At 40.0% G+C, this 20,667-nt stretch overlaps 1 protein-coding gene across 4 annotated transcripts in view; it reads right to left on the bottom strand.

Annotated features, from left to right (window-relative positions):
* Positions 1-7,172: 7,172 nt before the first annotated feature.
* Positions 7,173-20,667, bottom strand: part of ZBTB21 (zinc finger and BTB domain containing 21) — a 64,616-nt gene continuing 51,121 nt past the window's right edge. For all 4 annotated transcript variants that reach the window (XM_085621218.1, XM_085621217.1, XM_085621219.1 and 1 more), the window contains one exon: positions 7,173-13,282. In XM_085621218.1, coding sequence (XP_085477344.1) covers positions 10,024-13,282 — 3,259 coding nt within the window. In that variant the 3' untranslated portion in view covers positions 7,173-10,023. The remainder of the gene's footprint in view (positions 13,283-20,667) is intronic.

Raw genomic sequence — 20,667 nt, 5'->3', positions numbered from 1 at the left:
TAATAATAAAGCTCTAATGATCAGGAGTCAAGGAGGCTGTGTGCCCTGCGTAAGGCAAACACGCTTTCAGCATAAGCATCAACTCCTCCCAGGCTCAGGCATCAGCTTTCAGTAGAAAGTGAGATATGGCTGCACCAACTGTTGCAGGCAGGATCGTCCTCTGGTCTGGCAGTATCTTGCTCACGGTAATCTGGGGCAGGTGATCAAGTGGCAGTCCTTATATACTGTATCTTATCCAATATGCCACCTTAGGAATGTTTGATTTAAACAATAAGCATCAAGATGCTAGTCTAAAGCGCATTCCTTGAAACATATATTGTAAAAGTACAACAATTCAGACTACACTATTTTGAGTATTGTTCTTGGTTTGACCTTGAAACCCAAATAATAAGGTACTTGTTCCAGACTGATGTTGCATCAGATGTTTTGTTTATGTCTATATATAAATGACTTGACACTTTCACAGTTCTTGAAAAGATGTGTCAAAGGCAGACATGTTGATGATTGTGCATAAATACAGAAAAAGAAGTTCTGGTATACCTAAAATGGAATAGGGCCTTATATCTTTACGTCCGTTCTCCATTGACCCTATTTTAACTGGTGACAAATGCAAAACAACAGTTGATGGACAGAATGCAGAACAATGTCATACATTCACCCCAGTACAGAGATCTGGGCCTAAATCCAGAACGGTGATGGATTAAACCCAGATCTGGGGGTGAGTGCTTGCAATGTTCAACACTCCGTCCATCATTTCCTTTGGTTTTTGCTGTGTTCGCCATAAGTTGGCAGGATATGCTCAGACGTGAGTCCCTTGCTCACTTTGCCACTGGATTCAAGCAAGCCTGGCTGAAGACGGCTGAAATGCCAGAAACCAGTCTTAGGAAGCTTATTTCCGGTCCAGGGAAGACATGGCTTGGCAGTTCGGGCTGGACTGTTCCCATGAGGCACAGGGTCAGACTGATTTGCATATGGCCATGTCTGAACTGGGTGGGCAAAGTGGGCTAAAGAACGGTGATGGATTAAACCCAGATCAGTTGACTGGGGGTGAGTGCTTGCAATGTTCAACACTCCATCCATCATTTCCTTTGGTTTTTGCCTTATTTTAACTGCGACATCTGCTGTGACCTGATTAGTAATCTGTATAGGTGATTCCTACAACTTGGTATTTTCTTTTCCGGAGAGGGGTAGGTATGGAGCCTCCATGGAACACACTGTGGAGTTGATTGCACCAGAATCAATTAGAAATGATACAGGATGGTCATTCACATCTGCATATGGCCCTTGCTGGTCTCCCGATAGGACTGCACCAAGCATGCAATCCTCCTCCCCATACAGGCCCAGTAATTGCAAACTTATTGCAGTAAACAGCTGAGCAGGAGACCAGATCGAAGCTCTAGGGCCCATGAGGAATAGACATATTTCTATGCGATACATGGTGTCTGTGTCTTATTACCTGTTTGAAGTATTTTAAATTGTGGGGATCTGTCCGAAGATCTCTTTATTTAGTGCCCATATGTTATTGGTTTGTAAATACCTCGGGGTTATCTGTTGAGAAGCAGAGGTGTTAGCAGGGTTGCCACTTAATGGGAAGTTGGACTGTGAAGCCTTGGTTTCCTTTCTTCTGTTTAAACATATGCGGGAAAAATAACACTGCTCACATGTATCTGTGCAATGATTGGGGAGTTTTGAACATATTAATAACATTATTTTGAAAAATCAGTTGCATATTCGGTCATAATGTGTCCTTTGAAATACTACCATAAAACAAGTTAAGCTAATGCAGAATTTGAGACCGGAAGCACCAATGGAAGCCACGGTAGCCCTTATTCGGTACGGCATTCCTTCCCCATTTTCCCCTTACTCCTCCACCCAGGGTTGCGGTTTTGCTAAATCGAGGCAAGGATTGCGAGAAGGTGCATCGTTCACAACGAATCACATTTTATGGAGCAGATGCTTTAACTTGGAACTTTCACTCAACTGAACTAAGCTTCTCGAAATGCCCTCATTTCTGAAATAAGGAATAAAGCATTACCGATTTAGACTATCTCCGGACCAGTCTTTATTGTTCTTTGTTCAGTTTAGCACATTCCAGACTTTTTTTTTCCCTTTGTCCCCTCTCAAATCTCTCTCGAGGCTCTTTGGTACACTTGATCTCTAATCTGCTTTCTTTATGCTTCCTAAACTTTCACTTCATTCCTTCCCTTCCTATTTCGCATCCATGTAAACAATAATTCACCATGATGAATCAACTTTCTTTTTTACATCTCCCCATAAGCCTATAATGCTTGTCTTCTCTTCCCCATTTTTCCCCTCTTTACATCTCGTCTTTTAGCGCTCTTTAATCTACTGCTATATATTCAGCCTTCATCATTGCATCCTTCATACTCCCTCACCTGCTGCACTCATATTATGAAGAATCTAAGCACGCTTCCTCAAACCCTAAATGCCATTGCCCTTCGTTCCCCCGTTTTCCCCCAACTCTAAGATTTGCCGTTGTTCCACCTACCTAATACTGTGGCGCTCCAAGTTTTGTTTTTCCTGAAACTTTGCACGTTTGGCAGAATTTACCAATTTTCTGCAGTTATCAGGCCATTTAATCACCATTTTACCAGTCAACTCTACGTAAACGCGTCTTGCATCCCTCTGCACCGTGCACTTCACAAAGCTGTATTGTTCAAATGTGAGCTGCTATTAAGCAGTGTAAATGCATTTGCATAACTGTTCCAACGTAAGTAACAATAGATTCAAAAGAAGTAAATGTATTAAATTCCACAAATTCATAGTCAACAATAAAATAAAGGCAATCCCGCACAATAGAAAGCTTACTACAAAAAGAAACAGAGTAACATTACACAAACGTATAATGTGTTTCTTCTAGATTGGGATTTCAGTGTTAAAAAAAAAAAGGTAAAACAATATCAAATTGAAACCTAAAACTGATGTACTATAACAAGAAATATACGTAAGTTATAATATATTCATCATTGGTGTAAACATTTACATTTTTCCTAATTTTTATGTGATAGGGTTGGGAAATGAAATAATTCCAAGCAAGTTCAATATTTAAGAGAACAAGCATTGGTGTGTTGAAATATTGTGTTTATTTTAGATGTAGGGTTGATGTGAGATTGCCTTGTAAACAGAGAACATTTTCCCATTCTGTTTATATTTCAAATATGTTTTAACAAAAACAGAACACTAGTATTCCCAGTTTTCAATTGTACGTCATGCACCAAAAGATTGTAAAAAGCATTTACATCAACATAATAAATATAAGTATAATTAGTAAGCATTACCAATGCGTCAGTCAAAACATTTAGTATTAATTTCTAAATTATCCCATCATTTGATCCTTTGTCATCTTGAAAAATAAAACAGTGGTGCTGAGCTGCACAGTAAACATCATAAAACGCATTTACATTAAACAAGAAATTTCATAAGGAAAAAATCCCATTAAATAGAACCATAATAAATACTTCACAGCTTCTAAAAAAACATAACCCATTTGTAAATTAAAATTGGCAACCATTTAGGCAGTTTTTATCATTTTATGTTCAATAGGTACATCTGGAGGCCATGTTTATTCTCCAATTAAACATCATTGCCCTCTGCTAACATCAACAGATAATAAGTGCCCACCACACAATTGGAAACCTAAGCCTAAAGGACCCACAACAAGGGGAAAGGGGAACTCGCAACAATGTATGTGCCTCCATAAGGCTTTGAGTGCACATCTGCTAGACACCCACTATTTTAGGACTTGGTTGGAAACAGCTAATTCCCTGAATTCTTGAGTGAGGGCTAAATCTAAAAGAGAAAACATTGGTGGAATGTTCCCCAGTACACAGTCATGTAAACCCACTGTTGGATTATCTTCTGGATTTAGCACCTCCTCCATAAATTGAAGATTTTCTAATGACATTCAACTCTGAATCAAGCCCTTAGTCGGCATCATGTCCCTGTGCCACGTTTTTAAACGTTCCGTGCAGGCAAACAGTAGCAGTTGTGTCAGCATAAACCTTCAAAATGGCAGTGCCAATCTTATCATTCCTTGAGGGTGCTAAAAAAAATAATGTTTGGCTGCACCAGGTAGAGAATGATTCCATTTTGCAAATGAGGACGCACCAGTTCTCTATTTTTAACAGAGAATATCAACTGCATGTGGTATTAAGGTATAACAATGGGGAAAAAATGTACCACATGTACACCAAACAACGCATGTAAATGCATATTGAACACAAATTACATACATCTGTTTTACAATTTAAGTTAATTACATAACTGTACAATTATGTTTTGTTAATCTTAAACTATTAATATACATAGCAGTTGGTAAGAGTTAATTTTACAAAAGATGCAGTTCACACTAGTTGCCCACGAACAAAATGTAATCAATGCATTCAGTAATAAAATACTATGTACATAAAATATGAATTGCAAAGATTCCTTCGTTGCCGTCTAGATTAAATATACTCACCCTCTGGCTCAGGGATTCTTAAACATGATGCACTCACATGCAAGCCTGTTTTGGTTCACAAACCATCTATTAAGTATGTAATGCAAAAAAAACGTTAACTTGCTACTCTGGTTTGCTACCAAAGTTACAAAATAGAAAAAAAACACAAACAAAATCAAATAAATCCAATGTAGAGCAAAGGTAGTAGCACAAATAATTAGTAAAACCTCAGTGTTTCCCAAAAGCGCGATACAGCTTATGATGAAGAACATTAATTGAAATCAAGTGCTAAAAACATGTCTCACTTATCAATATTTTTGTCAAAATCACAAAATTAATATACTATGAAAACAGTGTTTAAATATTTAGTAAAATTGGTTATTATTTTGATACTTTGGGAGATATTTTATCTAATTATTACATTTATCATTCTGAGTGAATGTTTCATTCGCAGAGCAATAGGGAGCAAATAAATACTACCATTTCTGCAAATGAAAGACAACACAGGTTAATTGAGATTTTAAACTGTGATATTAAAAAAGTTGCTAACTTTAGAAGAGTTAAAGCTTAGGCTGCTTGAAGTTACCAAATCCTTGCAATTTGTGAGATATGCTCCAAAGTCATTTAAAAAAGTATGGTATGGGTACATGTGCATACAGCCTTAGGACAAACCTCAGTTATGAAAATGTGTGGATGGATGAATAAACATGTTCCCATGGCAGACCCCTAGAGCCAGTGCTGACCAGATAAAGGGGACAACCTGAAAAAAAGTTACTAAGAGAGAGAAATTTAGGAAGTTGAACAGGACAGATCAAAATAAGGGTTCAAGCAAAAAAAGGGGGGGGGGGGGGGACAGGGATAAGGCAAGGATGAATTGCTCTTGCAGGTATAGATATATTGAGACAGAATAGGCCTTGTGGACCTGATCTGCCATCAGATTATAGTTTGCACTACTACTATAATATTGACCTTACTGAACATCAGCTATCGTACTGTCATATAGAGAGTTGAAGAAAGATTACAACAATTAGAAGTTTAATATTTAAGGGTAGGAATAATTGGACCAACGTTTATCCTTCTTTATAGATCACACATTTCTAGGACTATGCGAGGAAACATTTTAGTCCTTCATTGATCACTCAAACCACTTACAGCATGTCTTCTAGAACAAGGATAGCACTCTTTTGGTTTGTTCAGCAGACTCAATACTATAAACAGTCATTTCTCTTGTCACTTGACTCCATATGATTGTGCGGTCCAAAAGGCAAGCAGACACTATCAACAACTGTTGAAAAAGGGACTTCTTGCGACTATGAAGATTCCAGTGTCCTCTAGAGTAGGGATACTGAAGACATTTGGATGGTAGCATCAGTAAGGGAAAATTGCTAGACTTAGTACTGAATATTGCCAAATTACTCCAGTGTGTGAGCGATGGAGTCCAGTAGAGGGGAAACTTATGATTTCAAGAGCAGCTGGATTTATACTCTTCTTTTAGCTCCCTTCCTGTTTTGCTTGCTCTGTCCTAAACCACACTCTACAAAGTGATAAAATACACGATTACGTTTAAGACTGATGGCCATTGATTTTGCTAATTGGACTTCCACGTATTATCAAGAGGAAAATAGAATGCAAACTAATGGCTGTATCCTCACAAAAGGGAAAATTATTAGACCTACATCAGTCTCAGAAAAACATGTTATAATGCTTGAAAGCATGATATACTGTTTTAATTTAAAGAAAAGGACTCTTCTATTTGCTACAATAAATTTGAAAATAATGGAACGTTATTTCCAGACAATTATAGCAGTAGCAGAGGCGCTCTAAACTATGAAGACCATGGACTAAAGAAAATTCCTTTCCACAAACCGTGCTCTTTGTGGAGATATATTAGGATTAAGAAAACGAGGAAGCATCAAACAAATTCATAGCTGGAAATGGTAACTTAAATACATCTATGATTACACTCTGGTGAGTACAAGCAAAACATGGGGAGGATTTGGGGTGTATCTAGGGTATTAACAGGTGGGAGGAATATGCATGTAGTCCATAACTCATGTATTTTCATTGTTGCATTTAAACTGTCCTATTGTAACTCATTTACGCATGTGTGAAATTGAACTGTAAAGAAGTAAGACATACAAGATCATTGAACACCCTCAATTACCCCATAAGACTTAAAAACTATGAATACCAATTTTGAAATTTGACACAGTGTTCTCATTCGTACTAGATTTCACAGAAAAGAGTTAAGTCTGGTCATGGTAAAATCTGTGAGACTTAATTTGTGACTGAGGTGTGTTTAGCTATGAAAAACTTACTGAACACAATTATGTGACGTGCAAATTATCACCTAAAGCATGGGTTGCCATTGCTGTAAATATCTTTGTAGCCAACATATCAAAACTTTTCAACTGTTCTTTAAAATCATAAAACAAACCTTTTCTGAACAATAATGACTCTTCTTAGTCTTAACTGTTCTTAAAGACCCACAAATATACAGCATTTTAATTGCAGACAATACTATAGATGTACAATATTCGTTGCATGCAATGTAACACCCTAGAACTTTATTAGGGATATTTTGTGCAGAAAAGTAAGTTCCCAATATTTGGTATAATTTACATAAAAGGAAGGAAAACACAAAAATCTACAAGACAATTTACCAAACTGTAGCTTCAATTTATAAAGATGTGCAGGAAAAACACTTCAAAAGGCAGTTTTTAATATTCATTTATTTACAATGCATTTTGTTTTAGAAAGAAACTAATTCTCACCAAATTAACCAAATCTGAATGAAGCAGATGAAAATGAAGCACTGGCTGGATTAACCAAAATAAAATCTGACGTCATTTATACATTTTAAGCGAGAGTAGAAAGACCTTATTTTGTATTTAAGCACCCAGTTCAGTGTGTGTAATTTTGTTCAGAACTAGAAAATGACTAAATGTATTTAAGCCTGTTTTTACACCCAACCAATTCTTTAAACTATTTTCTTTCAGTATACGTACAAGCAAAAGTATATATATATATATATCATTTGTTAAAGTTTTCATACTGTGAATGAGAAGCTCATTTCATTTTTTTCCTGAAACTGGTTATTGTGTTGGTCATTAAACAAAATAAAAATATTTCCTCTAAAATATATGACTACATTCCCTCTTTTGTTGGTGCCCTATACTCTCCAATTATATCACTTTATTCATTATAAATGGGGTAACGCCACCTCGTGTTTGAATTAGTAGCACTGATGAGTAGAAGATGAAATACAACTAAATCAATAAAGAAAAAATATTTTATTTCAAGAACAACACTGTAGAAAAACAACCAAATCCAAATAACCACAACATGGGGCACAATGGGTTTATAATACGTACCTGGACAAAAATATCTCAGCAGTATAGTTTATAATCCAATTAAAATGTGTAGGTTCAGTAGTGCCATTATATTTAGTGTACTAGCTCAACTTATAGCTTTTAGAAATGCAAATGAAAGCACAAGAAAGGAATGACTGACAGCATATAAATGCAAAGGTGGTGAACTAAAAACTCAGGGCTTCCAATCTTCTAATCGTAAATGCTGTATATAGTCAAAGTTTAATACTTTGTAAGATGATCCTGAACACATACCAATATTACTCTTGTCCAAAACAAGATCTTTACTGTATATGTTGGCCTCCCAATGTCTAACAACTATTGTAAAGTTTATATTCATCTTCAAAGGAAGCAGTTATTATAAACCAAAAAATCTGTTTAATAGCACATGGCTTAACCCATAAAAAACAGAATGCTTACACATTTGTTTTAGGTTATCCTTTCAAAATATAATACAAAAAAAACCATTGAAAATCTGCCAGAATTCATTAAAACCATAACACAAATACAAAAAATTAAATGTTTGTAAGTTTATGCACAAAGTCTTTTTCCAGGTCATAAAATAATCATAGAAAATATATTGTAAAGTACGTTACACAAAGGCAAATGCATTTCCACTCAAGAAGTTGGTAATTCTTGAAAATACAGGCAAGAATATGACACTTCTGCACCATTTGTTAATATAGAAAAAAGGGTTTAATATATATTTCTATTTAGCACTAGCTGCAAAATGATTGAGTGTAATTATAAATAATGCTTTCTTTTTGCAGCTTCTTAACGACAAAAATTGAACGATTTAATTCTGTACCAGTTGACCTGACATGGCTGTACCAAGTCCTGCTAATCTATATATTCATTTCGCTACTTTAATGTGTAGAAAAGAAATTCAGTTAAAAACCCATTTACCTTAAAAAGTTGATGGTTCTTTTGGACTCAAATTTTACAGTTTACCACATACTCTAAAACAACAATACAATCTGATTTGGAAAGTAGAAGCATACACCTTTTTAAGAATCGAAAACTATTTAGAATTTGAATGTGGCCAGAATTTGCAGAAAATGTGCATCTATTTAACTGCAAAAAGGAAAACAAAAATTAGGTTCGGTGCTCCCCACCAACTCATATTTCTGAGACCCGTACACTAATTTCAAAATGTTCAAGGTAAAGTTTAATTTTGTTGTACATGAAATATACCTCTACCAACAATAATTGCACCCAAACTTCGATCAAATGAGTTACTAGTGCAATTAAGTTTAAAATGGAAACCCTGTGCTACCAACTTCTTAATTCCTATTTTCTTGTTTTTTACATACACATTTTCATAAATTCACTTAAATACAGCTACTTACATATCAAAAGGAAGCCAAAAGATACAAGAAAAAAGTGCACCATTGAACACACGTTCTGCACAATGAAGTTTTTAACAGTGTTGTAGTTTACATTATCCCATAATTCAACCCTGCTATTTACAAATGCAGTAAATTATACTTCAGAGCCATTAACCAAGGAGCCAGCATAATCATCAGAAGCATACAATCCCTCATTGCTGTGTTCTGTATAAAAAACAACAAATATTGCTGCTCTCGTTTTTATTTCCACTTAGGTCCGGCAAAAGGATAAAATAACTTCTTTCTTCTTAACAGTTCATCAACATGTGTCAGGTTAATACTTAGTTGAGGTTCATGTTCATTCATTATTGCTAAAGAATACTAAAATCTAAATAAATATAACAATATACATCCCCCACTTCTTAACTGATCAGTTGACTCAAATAGAACATTTAAGATAGTGCTCATGGAATTTCAAACAAGAAGTTTATTACGTTATTTCACTAATTTAAAGGCATCAATTCATACTTTTACCGACACCATGGGATGAACATACATGCGTTTCACCAAGATGCGATCTAATTGAAACATCAATGAAAATATTACTTCCTAGAACATGCAACTCCAAATTGTTTAAACTTGTTACAGTTCTATCTGATGACACCATAGTTCATTTATATTAATCCTCAAATCTAAACATCACTGTTCCTATTAAAAACGCTTGCGAAGTGTGTTGTCTTTGTATCCAAGGCTTCTTATAAAAGTGTTCAACATGATATTTATATAAATGTACATTTCTTGTCAATTGTATCCATTTTTGTGACCATTTAAACCATGTGCTGAAAGTCACTATGACTCAAAGTTTCTAATTATGAGTTTGTTCATGACTCCACAAACTAAAAGCAGTTTTGAATGTCCTATGACAAAGTTTGCACATATATTGTCGTTTAAAGGTAATTGCTGAAAGTGGAGGTGCATGATAAAAGAGTGTATCCGATTCTTGTGGAACAAATAACTTCTCAGAAGTATTTGGACTTTCAGGGAAAGATGTAGGACTCTCAGGCTTGGCAGTCTGAATTTTGGGTATCAATGGCGGTGGTGGTGGAGGAGGTGGTGGTGGTGGAAGAGGAGGGGGTGATGGAGACTTTGCTGGCAGACATGGCTCAGGCTCTTTACATGGTGCTTCTTCCTCAGCATGAGGCATGTGTGACTGAAAGTGGCTCCAAAGGCGAAAGTTAGTGCGGAAAGCTTTGTTGCAAACATGACAAATGAAAGGTTTTACAGAACACAAAAGCTCCTGGTGACGTTCTAACTGCTTGTGCACTGTAAACATTTTCCCACATTTTTCACATGACCATATGCCACTTTCTTTATCAGAGATTTCCTCCTTAGGCTCCAAACTGCCTTCACACATTTCATCTTCTAAATCATCTGGAATATCATCAGGAGGTTCTTCTTTAATTTTGATGTTAAAGTGTTTGGAAATACTTAAATCTTCAGGAAGGTATGACGAATCCTCAGAGTCAAAATTTAATTGCTCTGAAGAGTCACTGAAAGTACTATCATCTTTTATAGAAGCATAGTTATTCATTTTAATAGACTCCGGTAGGGACTGCACTCTGGGAATATATGATGTCACAGAGCTACTTATTTCACCATTATGATCAAGACCTGGTAAAGAAAAATTTTCCGTTGGAGCCATTGTGTTCTGATTATGAACTTCAACCTGGTGGCGCCAAATACTGAAGGATGATTTAAAAGTACGCATGCACTCAAGGCACGTTAGCTTCTTGTACTCACAGCGGTTTTCATGGTCATGCTTCATATCTGGGGAAGAAAATCTAAGACTGCAGTATGGACACACAGTGATATTTCTACAAAGTCGTTCATGATTACCCAGTTCTATTAGTGAGTAGAGCTTAGCGTTGCAATGGCGACACTGGTATGTTTCCTTGTTTTGAAAAGGGGTCTCGTTATGAGCAAGTTCTTTTGGTTTAATAGGTTTGTTCCCATTTGGTTTTTCCCCTGGGTGCATCTTGATATGTTGTTTAAACTGTGAAAGAAACCTATATGCTTTGCCACAGTAGGAACAAATGTAAGATCCCTTGTTTCTTGATCTGAAGTTCCTTTTCATGACTTGTACTTGGGAAATTGATGGTCCTGGGAAGCCTTGCTTGCCACGTCGTAATTTACCAATCAGTGCTTTCTTAATGTCTCTCTCTCTTGCTTTTTTTATTTCACGCTCTCTCACAATGTCAATCAATTTTCTTTGGAACTTTTCATCCAAGACAGCATGAGAGCTTGTCGCAGGTGATGGGTTCTTTACAATGCCATGCTGTGTCTGGCAATGAGTCCATACTTTGAAGTTTGTGTGAAATCTCTTATGGCAAATGTCACATGCATATGGTTTTTCTGGGTTATGATACATATTCATATGCCGATGAAGACCTGCAGTAGATCTAAAGATTTTAAGGCAGTGTTTGCATTTAAATTTTTTATTTGGTCTCATATCTTCCAGCTCAATAAAATCCTCTTTATCATCATCTGACTCTACAAATTCATCATTTAGATGGGAAGGGCATGAACCTTCTGCAATATGTCCTTGTGACATCGTAAGGGTGCTTTCTTTGATTTTGAACCTTTTAGATACTTGTCTTCTGATGTCTGCTTGAAACCTTCGCTTCAATGAAAATTTACCAAGGTTACTATGGCTTTCTTCTGTTTTCAAAAGAAAATCTCTGCTAGTAGATGTTGAAGAATCACCCACAGTGACTCTTAATATTTCTGAAGGATCAGAAGGCTCTGAGAGTGGGCTGTTCGGCTCAGTTTTGATTTGTACTTCTGTGACAGGTGAGGCATCTTCCTCATTGGTTGAGTGAGAAGCACTGAAGGACCTGAGACGATGGGGCTGCCTAACTTGTGCTTTATCCATAATGCTCAATTTCTCTATGTTGTCACTGGTAGACAGCTTTCTTTCATCACGGAGGGACTCTGCTGAACGATTATCTGGTAGTGAATCACTCAAAGGCTGCAAATCAACAGATGATAAATACGTTGGAACCTGACTATCCATAGACAATGATCTTCGCAGGAGGCTCTTAACAAGTGGACCACTTCGGTCAATATTTTGGTTATCTGACAAAGACCCACCTGCTGGAACAACAAGTCCCATTTTTGAGAAATACAGGAGGTTCCTATCATCTTTTTGATCCAAATGTGTTTCTTTTCCTGTGTGACGGAATAAATATGGGGATTCCATAGAACCACGGAGAGATGCAGTAGAAGTGGAGTCCTGCCTTTTTGAAGGATTGTCCATTGTTTTTCCCTTTAAATATGGACTACCTTTTTCATCCAGTGTTTCTTTATCTTTATGAGACCTAGGTTCCACAGTGCCATCCCCTCTCACCCAGCAGCTCCTGTTTTGGTTGTCTATTGATCTAGGTAGGTCAAGAAGTTTGGTGTAGCCAGCAGAACTATTCTCTTGTAGCTCTCTTCGTTCACCAGATGGTGAACCAAGCAGAGGTTCCATTGTTCTAGTTGCATGCGGTCTATTGGTATTTGATTTCACTGTAAAAGTGGGTGACAGTTTAGAAGAACAACCAATGTCATGTTGAGTATTATTTAAATGTTTCTCCAGTATTTCATTCCGGCTTTGGCGGACAATTACACTTCTTTGCTGAGAACTGCTTTCATCATCATCTTGAAAAAATCTCTTCTTATTTGAACACGAGGAAAACGGGGCTTGTGGTGTCTTTGATAGTATGTTAGTAAGAAAGGAAATACCAAGGCTGTAGCCTAGTTCTTGCACAGCTGCAAGGCTACTTTTCTCCACAAACAAAGATGAAGAATAAATGTAGCTCAAAACGTTATCGAATGCATCTGGTTCACAGAAGTCAAGCTGAAAAACAGTCTGAACCTCATTGTCCTTATTTGTGAATAAAGCATGAAAGTATTCACTACTGGCTGCCAATACATTTTTATGGGCTCGAAATTTCTGGTCTCCAACAATAAGATGTACATCGCAGAGCTGTCCTTTCAGTCGTTCCTCATTCAAAGCACTTAGCAGAGAAATTGCATGTGCTGGATTTATGTAATGAACCAGACTCTCCATGATTTGCAAAGGTCTGCAAGGAAAAACAAATTTTTCTTAGGTTTACTTTTCTTATGAAAAACTGTTAATATGTCTTAAATTACTGTCATACAGAAAATAAAGCAGATCTTTGATATCTGTGATTAAACAAACAGTACACTGAAATCCTTCACCAAACATTTAAAATGGCTTCTTTAAAATATATATTTATGTTTTAAGGCAGTGGTTCTTAACCTTTTGACTTTTGTGGGCCCCCATTTAATCATTACAGGAAACCAGGGACCCTCACTGAATCATTATTAGAAACCAGGGACCCCCACTGAGTCTTTACTGCTAATATTATTTAATTTTATAAGCTGTCGAGGACCCACTGAATAGCCGTAGCAGATCCCCAAGGGTACCTGGACCACAGGTTAAGAACAGCTGCTTTAAGATACTTTAGTGGCCCATTGCTAACCTACTGTAAAGCCAAACAAAACATGAAAGTGATTAAATGGTTTTATTTTTCAACATTGTTCCCGCTGGCATGTCACTGTGTAAGTGCTGTACCGGTTACCCAACTAGAACATTTTAATTTGAATAGACACGAAATACAAGTTATAACTAAACAAGGATATTAGGGTATCTAATTATGTACAACCTCTGAGTTTTGTATGCAGTACATGATTTTTGATCCAATTAAAAACCTTTACAGTCACATTCCTTCTAATACTAGCACCTGCAATGTGTATAGTTTATGTTTTAAGACTGTAGGATAGCCCAGAGTGCATCAATATTCATAAAGAAAATTATTTACTTGTAATGTTGATTATCCAGCCACAGTGTTGTCCGAGGAACCGTAGACTTATGTTATGTTACGTGAATTTGTAGAGCGCGGCTTATCACCTGTGAAGGCATTGAGTAGGGCAGGCCTGAGGGGGAGGAGGAGATGATGCCCATTTCGTCTGGAAGAGCCATGTCTTGAGGTTCCTTCAGAAGTCCATGAGGGAGTGGGAGGTTCTCAGGTGTTTTGGGGGGCCGGTTCAGGATTTGGTGGCTAGGGATTAGAAGAAGCATCCTCTGCTTCTGGTCTTCTTGATGCAAGGGAGGTGTACTCTTGCCTCGGATGCAGATCAAAGGTGTCTGGCCTGTCTGTAGAAGTGTAGGTGAGTAGCTTGAACTTCCATCTTTCCTTGACTGGGAGCCTGTGAAGACTGTTTAGGTGTGGAGAGATGTGGTGTTTTACCGAGATGCTCAGGAAGAATCTGGCAGCGGAATTCTGGGTGGTTTGGAGTCAGCGTAGGACATGGGCTTGGATGCCAATGTAGAAGGTGTTTCTGTAATCAAGTCTACTTGTAATAAGCCAGGGTGACCATTTGTCTGGTGTTCACTGGGAAACATTTAAACATTTTGGGCCTCATGAAGATGTTGGCAGTCCCGACCGCAACTAGGATGCGCTCACACATGGTGCAGTCGCACACTCCCATTTCTCTATAGGACCTTGTGCTGCGGTCAGAAATAAGCCGCAGCACAAGCTCCCATAAAGAAATGGAAGTTTTAGTTAATCCCTGCACCATGTGTCAGGCACCACATGGTGTCTGCGACTCGGTACAGGGATTGACAGGGGCCCCCTAACATGAGGCCACTGTTGCAAGGGGGCCCTGCTACGCTTTTCATGTCAGAAAGCCTGAAATGAAAAGCCTGTGGGAAACGGACATCGTCATCCCAACAGCATAAACGCAGTCCATAAGGGACTACGTGCCGGTTCCGACTGGCCTACGGGCTCCTTGAGCCCGTCGGAAGAAAGCCGGAATGACCGGCCGGTTTCAAATCAGACAGCCTCCATTGTAGTAAGGCTGTCGGATTTGAAACCTTGGATGTCGGTTGGAAAGCCTCTGACCTGCGGTTGGAAGCTTTACGACTGACATCCAAATCAATCCCCAAGTGTAGCATTCGCAGGATGTGGAAGCATGATGAGGAGACAGCGTTGATCTGTCTGTTCATGGAGAGGTTGGTGTCCAGGACGATCTTAAGGTTCTTGGTATGGTCGCAGCAGTGGCTGTGGGGTTCAAATTGGGAGGGCTACCAGGGGGCATCCCATGGACAGAGGTTGCTGCAACAGATTTAGGACTTTCATCCAAGCAGCGATGTTGCCCATGCAGTTGTTGAAGTTTGCTTTGGCAGTGCAGGTTTTAACAGTGAGGGAGAGGGTGTGCTGTGTGTCGTTGGCATAGGATACTATGTTGATGGGCGACGATACTTGAGGGACTCTGCAGATAGGTTCTTTGTGTTCTGAGGTGTAGGTTGGGAAGTCTAACTTGTTGAGTTCTGTCTGTAAGGAGGATATCCATTTGAGGGCAGGTTTGCAGATACCCAGGTGCTGAAGCTTTCTCATGAGTGACTAGTGAGAGACCGTATTGAAAGCTGCATTGAGGTAGAGGATGCTTCTGATGTCTTCGGTGGCCACAACGGATGCTGGCTCTGTGCTCAGGGTGGTGCGAAAGCCTGATTGACAGCGGTCTAGGAGTTGGAGTACCAGGTGGTCTGCGAGTTGGATACTGATGGCTTTCTCCATGACTTTAGCTAGAAAAGGCAGGAGCAAGATGGGTCTGCAGCTGATGAGTGTTTGGGTCGGCTATTGCTTTCTTCAGTCGGGCGTTGACTTCTGCATTTTTCCAGAAAGACAGGAAGTTGTTGCCGATAGCTGTGAGCGTGGGGGAGATGATGGTTCTTCCAAGGTTATATATGAAATAGGGGCATTGGTCTGAGGGGGCTCCTGAGTGAAGAGTAGTCATCAGGGCGGTGGTTTCTCCGTTCAAGAGGGCCTTCCAGTTGCTTATCTGCTGTATGGCGATGAAGGAGGTGCCCGGCAGGTCGGGGGAGTTTTTAATCGGTATGCAGGGGTCGAATGTGTTGTAGATCTTGACAATCTTCTGTTTGAAGAAGTTTGAGAGGTCGTTGCAGAGTGCTTGGGAGCTGTGAGAGAGGCGCAGGATTCCTTACCTGAAAACTATTATTTACATGTAAGAGTAAGACACAGAGAGGCACGTGATGCCTTAACTGAAAACTATTTACAAAAATCGTAACACCCTAGTCTATTTACGAAATGTCCCCGGCGGGCTGGCACACAAAGCAGCACACTGTGTTTTTGGCAGCGACCCTGGAAATCTGAGCAGAGGTTTTTAATGGCAACATAAAGGCATCTAATGGAAGAAATGCTAATGTTATTTCAATTCCTCGCGCAGGATATTTGATTGCCGCTGGCAGAGAGAGGCAGTGGGTAGAATACCTCAGACTTTTTTTTTCGGATGGGTACCATTTTATGATACAGTCAGTATTTCCCATATGACCACAGATATTTATCTGCTCAGTCGTTCAAGCGGGCACGCCATCTTCTGAACAGTGCATTTGATGTTGGTCATGAAAACCGGCCGTGTTTCAGATCCTAAAAGCACAGAGCTAGTTCCACTTTGGAAGATATTCTATTTCTAAGTATACATTAGAAGCCAATATGATTGGGGGAAATAGCTGCGAGATGCAGCATTTAGCCTTATTTTTAAACATAAATCGTCTGGAGGAGGGGGGGGTGGGGCGCGCTTCCCAAATTCCCATGAGGTGTTTCAGGCTCTCGCAAAGCTTGCCGCAGTTCGGGGCTCGTATTACACGCGTGGTTCTCAATTCGGAGCTGTGAAGTAGAGATGGGGGGAGAAAAGGTGGTGTGAGGTGGAGAAACGGAGAGGTCGAGCGAGCATCGAGTTAGTGGAACACTAGGAAAATTGAGACTGGGCGAGCCAGTTGAACAGGAGGAGGACAATAAAAGGTGACATAAAAAAAGCAGAAAGGGAATTCACAGAAACTAGTGCCAGAGGTTAGCGGCAAGATGCGGACAAAAGGCGGGGGAGGAGCTATAGGTAAACTAATTTGGAGGGGGAAAAAGTGGGGAAGATAGGATGAATTCCAGAGTCATATATGAGATTGGTTAAGGAACACATTGATTGGAAAATACGAGTATTTCAGTACTGTTATTTTTCACATTTAACGACATTTAAACTGCAGGAAAGCAAGGATGAAGGGCGTGGGTTCTTATAACGTTAATGGCTGTGACTCATGGCTCGGAAATCTGCGCAACGGCTGCCAACTGCAATACACGGGCTTATGTGGTCAGTCTGACGGATGGAGCCCGGCCTGCCCTGCGAGGCTGAGCCCCATCCATATCCCAAGTTAAACAAGCCCTGAAATAAGCATTGGTCACGAAAGTAAAAGCGCAGGCTGAGGCTAAACAAACAACCATTGGCCGCGAAAGTAAAAGCGATTGCACGTGTGTGCGTGCGCATCTAGCCGCGAAAGTAAAAGCGTAAGCTGAAAGTGTTCTGCATCTGCTTAATGAGGAACAGGGGAGGGGGGGGGGCGGGGGGGGGGGGGGGGGGATGGCGCGGCTCTAAAAGTGATGGCACGCGTGCACACAACGGCAAAAGTGAAAGCAGGCTGGCGAGTGGCAGCTGTACACGTGCGCTTGTGAGCGTAACAGCAAGCTGGTGGCCACCAAAAGCCAGTGGGTAGCACTTTGAGAAGCCAGTTACTAAATGTCTCGCCAGAGCAGCGCATGCGCTGGCTCGGGCGAGACGTAAAAAGCAGTTCTGAAAACAACCGAAAACAAAATGGGTCCATCTCAGCTGTCTCATGGATAAGGCCCTAGCTGCTTTCAAGAACTGCAGATTTCTGTGATCAGTGATGACGGTAACAGTGTGCAAAGCTCCGAGCAGGTACCGATGCCATTCTTCGAAGGCCCTTTTTATTGCCAATAACTCCCTATCCCCTACAGAGAATTCACTTCAGCAGGTGTTAGCTTATGAGAATAGGAAGCTACAGGATGTAGATGTCCTGTCTGTCTTTCTCTCTGATACACCACTCCTCCTATAGCAACTTGGGATGCATCTGTCTCCAAAAGGAATGGCTGTGAAGTGTCGGGATGTATCAGCTTCTGGTGTCCAGTTGAACAACATCCCCTTTTTCAGGAGTCTGGTAATGAGAGTTGTAAGAGTTGCAAATCCTTGTATGAATGGTCTATAAAAATTGGCGAAGCCCAGAAAGCTCTGCACTTCCTTTACTGAACTAGGAGAGGGCCACTTAGTGATTGCAGCAACCTTTTGGGGGTCCATAGTCACTCCTTTCGCTGACAAAACAAAGCCTAAGAAGGCGACTTCACGAACATGAAATTCACATTTGTCTATTTTCTTGTAAATGTGGTTATCTCTTAGACGTGTTAGGACACTCTTTACATGTCTGACATGTTCTTCCACAGATGAAGAGTAGATCAGGCTATCATCGATATAAGAAATGGTGTTTATATCCAGGGTCTCTCTTAATACGTCATCAAGAAAGAATTGGAAAGCCACGGGGGCATTACACAGCCCAAAGGGCATCAGTAAGTACTCATACAGTCCAAACTTTGTTCGAAAGGCAGTCTTCCACTCATTCCCTGCTCTTACTCGAATCAGTGATACGCACCCCTGAAATCCAACTTGGCGAATATAAAGGCTTTTTTCGCATGGTCGAACAGTGTTTGTATGAGAGGCAAAGGATACCGATTCTTAATAGTCACGCAATTAAGGGCTCTGTAGTCAATGCGGCACCTAAGACCCCCTTCCCGTTTTGGTATTAAAAAAATAAATAAAAAAAAAAAAGGAGGGGAGGACGCTGCAGATCAGGATCCTTTATGCAACATGTCATCTAAGTACTCCCACAAATATGAGTTTTCTTTTTCAGTCAATGCATATAAGCCACTACACTAAATTTTGGCACCGGGTACCAGGTATATACGACAGTCATAAGGCCGATGGGGTGGTAGAGCAGAAGCCTACTCTTCGTCAAACACTTCTCTGGAGTCTTCAGAACAGTCAGGTAATACGGGTAATGTACAATCAGTACTACCAGCCACATGTTGCAGTGTTATAGAAGACTCCAGACAGCGGTTCTTACAATACTCAGAAGCGAAAACTATGGTATGGTCTTCCCAAATAATGTCAGGGTTGTGTTTCGTTACCCTAGGAAGACCAATGATGGCTTGGAACTGTGGCGAGGAGATACCAGAAACAAATAGTTTCATGGTGTTGGTCTAGAAGGAGCACATCTAACTGTGCGGTGGTACGAGTAACAGGCCCAGACTTCATATGACTTCTGTCGATGGTCTTAAGTATGTCCACAGTACTTTTTGGTTTCATAGTAATTTGCATGTTCTCTACCCAGGCTTAGTCAATAAAGTTCCCAGTTACACCCGAGTCAAGCATGAGTTGTACGTCTATGCGTTGATCACCCCAACTGAGCTGGGCTGATAGAAAAAAATGCTGTACGGATAAGAAGTAGGTTTTAACCCTACCAAGTGGGAGACCAGTAAGCCTGTTTCACCCGAGCGATAAGTCTCCACCATGCTCAGGCAAATCAGTTTCCCGACTCTATGCGTCTTTGGGATTTAACTCGCCAATCCCTCAGAAAGTTACCTGATTTGCCACAATAGAGACACAGATTGTTAGCCCATCGTCTCTGCCTTTCTTCATGGCTCAGGGGCCCTTTAATACTGCCTATTTGCATACGTTCTGGTTCCTCAACTGGTTTGTCCGTTTCTGGTTTCCTTTCTCTGACAGCAAGATACTTGGTTTCAGTACATCCTTTCTCCCTTTTTCTCTCATGCAAATGGTGATCCAATTTTACAACTAAATTAATGCATCACAGGTTTCTGGAGGATCGACCACTTGTGCTAACATATCTTTTAGTTTGTCTCTTAAGCCTTTATACAAAAAGAGCACCTCTCTTGGCTTCCGGCCAACCAGCTTCAGCCACCAATCTGTTAAAGCAGGAGATGTACGTCATAAAATCCTTGTTTAAGGTGTAGCAACTCAGTGTCCACAGACTGCATGAATGAATGCCTGTCGAATAAACGTCTTCGCTCCTCTTTGAAGGCTCTATAATCATATAACAGAGGATCGTTTCTATCCACTAAGGGGATTGACCATATGGCGGCTGTACCACCTAAGTATGATAAGTCAAAACCCACCTTGGATTGTTCAGTGGGAAAGCAGGAAGCTTTGTACATAAAGTGATTAATAAACGTTACAAACTTAGCTGGGTCACCCATGAATCTTTCTGGAGGTGCTAAAGGGATAGAAAAGGGTGTTGTGATGTGTTATACTGGAGGAGTAGTGCTAGATGGGGAAGGAGGCGACGCAAACGTGGTAGCATAAGAGCCTGAAGGCAGGTCAGAAGGGTACACAGTACACAAGAGGCTTGCTGTAGGGAATCAACTCTAAGAGACAGGGCCTGGCTTTCTTTCTGTAGGTTCCCTATCATACTCGCCACATCTGCTAATGTTATCGGATGTTCCTCCACGACGCCCAGGTAGTAAAGTAAAACGTGGGCATCGGGTTCTGTAATGGCTCACCTGGA

This window comes from Triturus cristatus, chromosome 8, assembly GCF_964204655.1.
Source record: "Triturus cristatus chromosome 8, aTriCri1.1, whole genome shotgun sequence".
Classification (NCBI taxonomy): Eukaryota; Metazoa; Chordata; class Amphibia; order Caudata; family Salamandridae; genus Triturus; species Triturus cristatus.
This window is presented reverse-complemented; position numbering and strand designations above follow the sequence as displayed.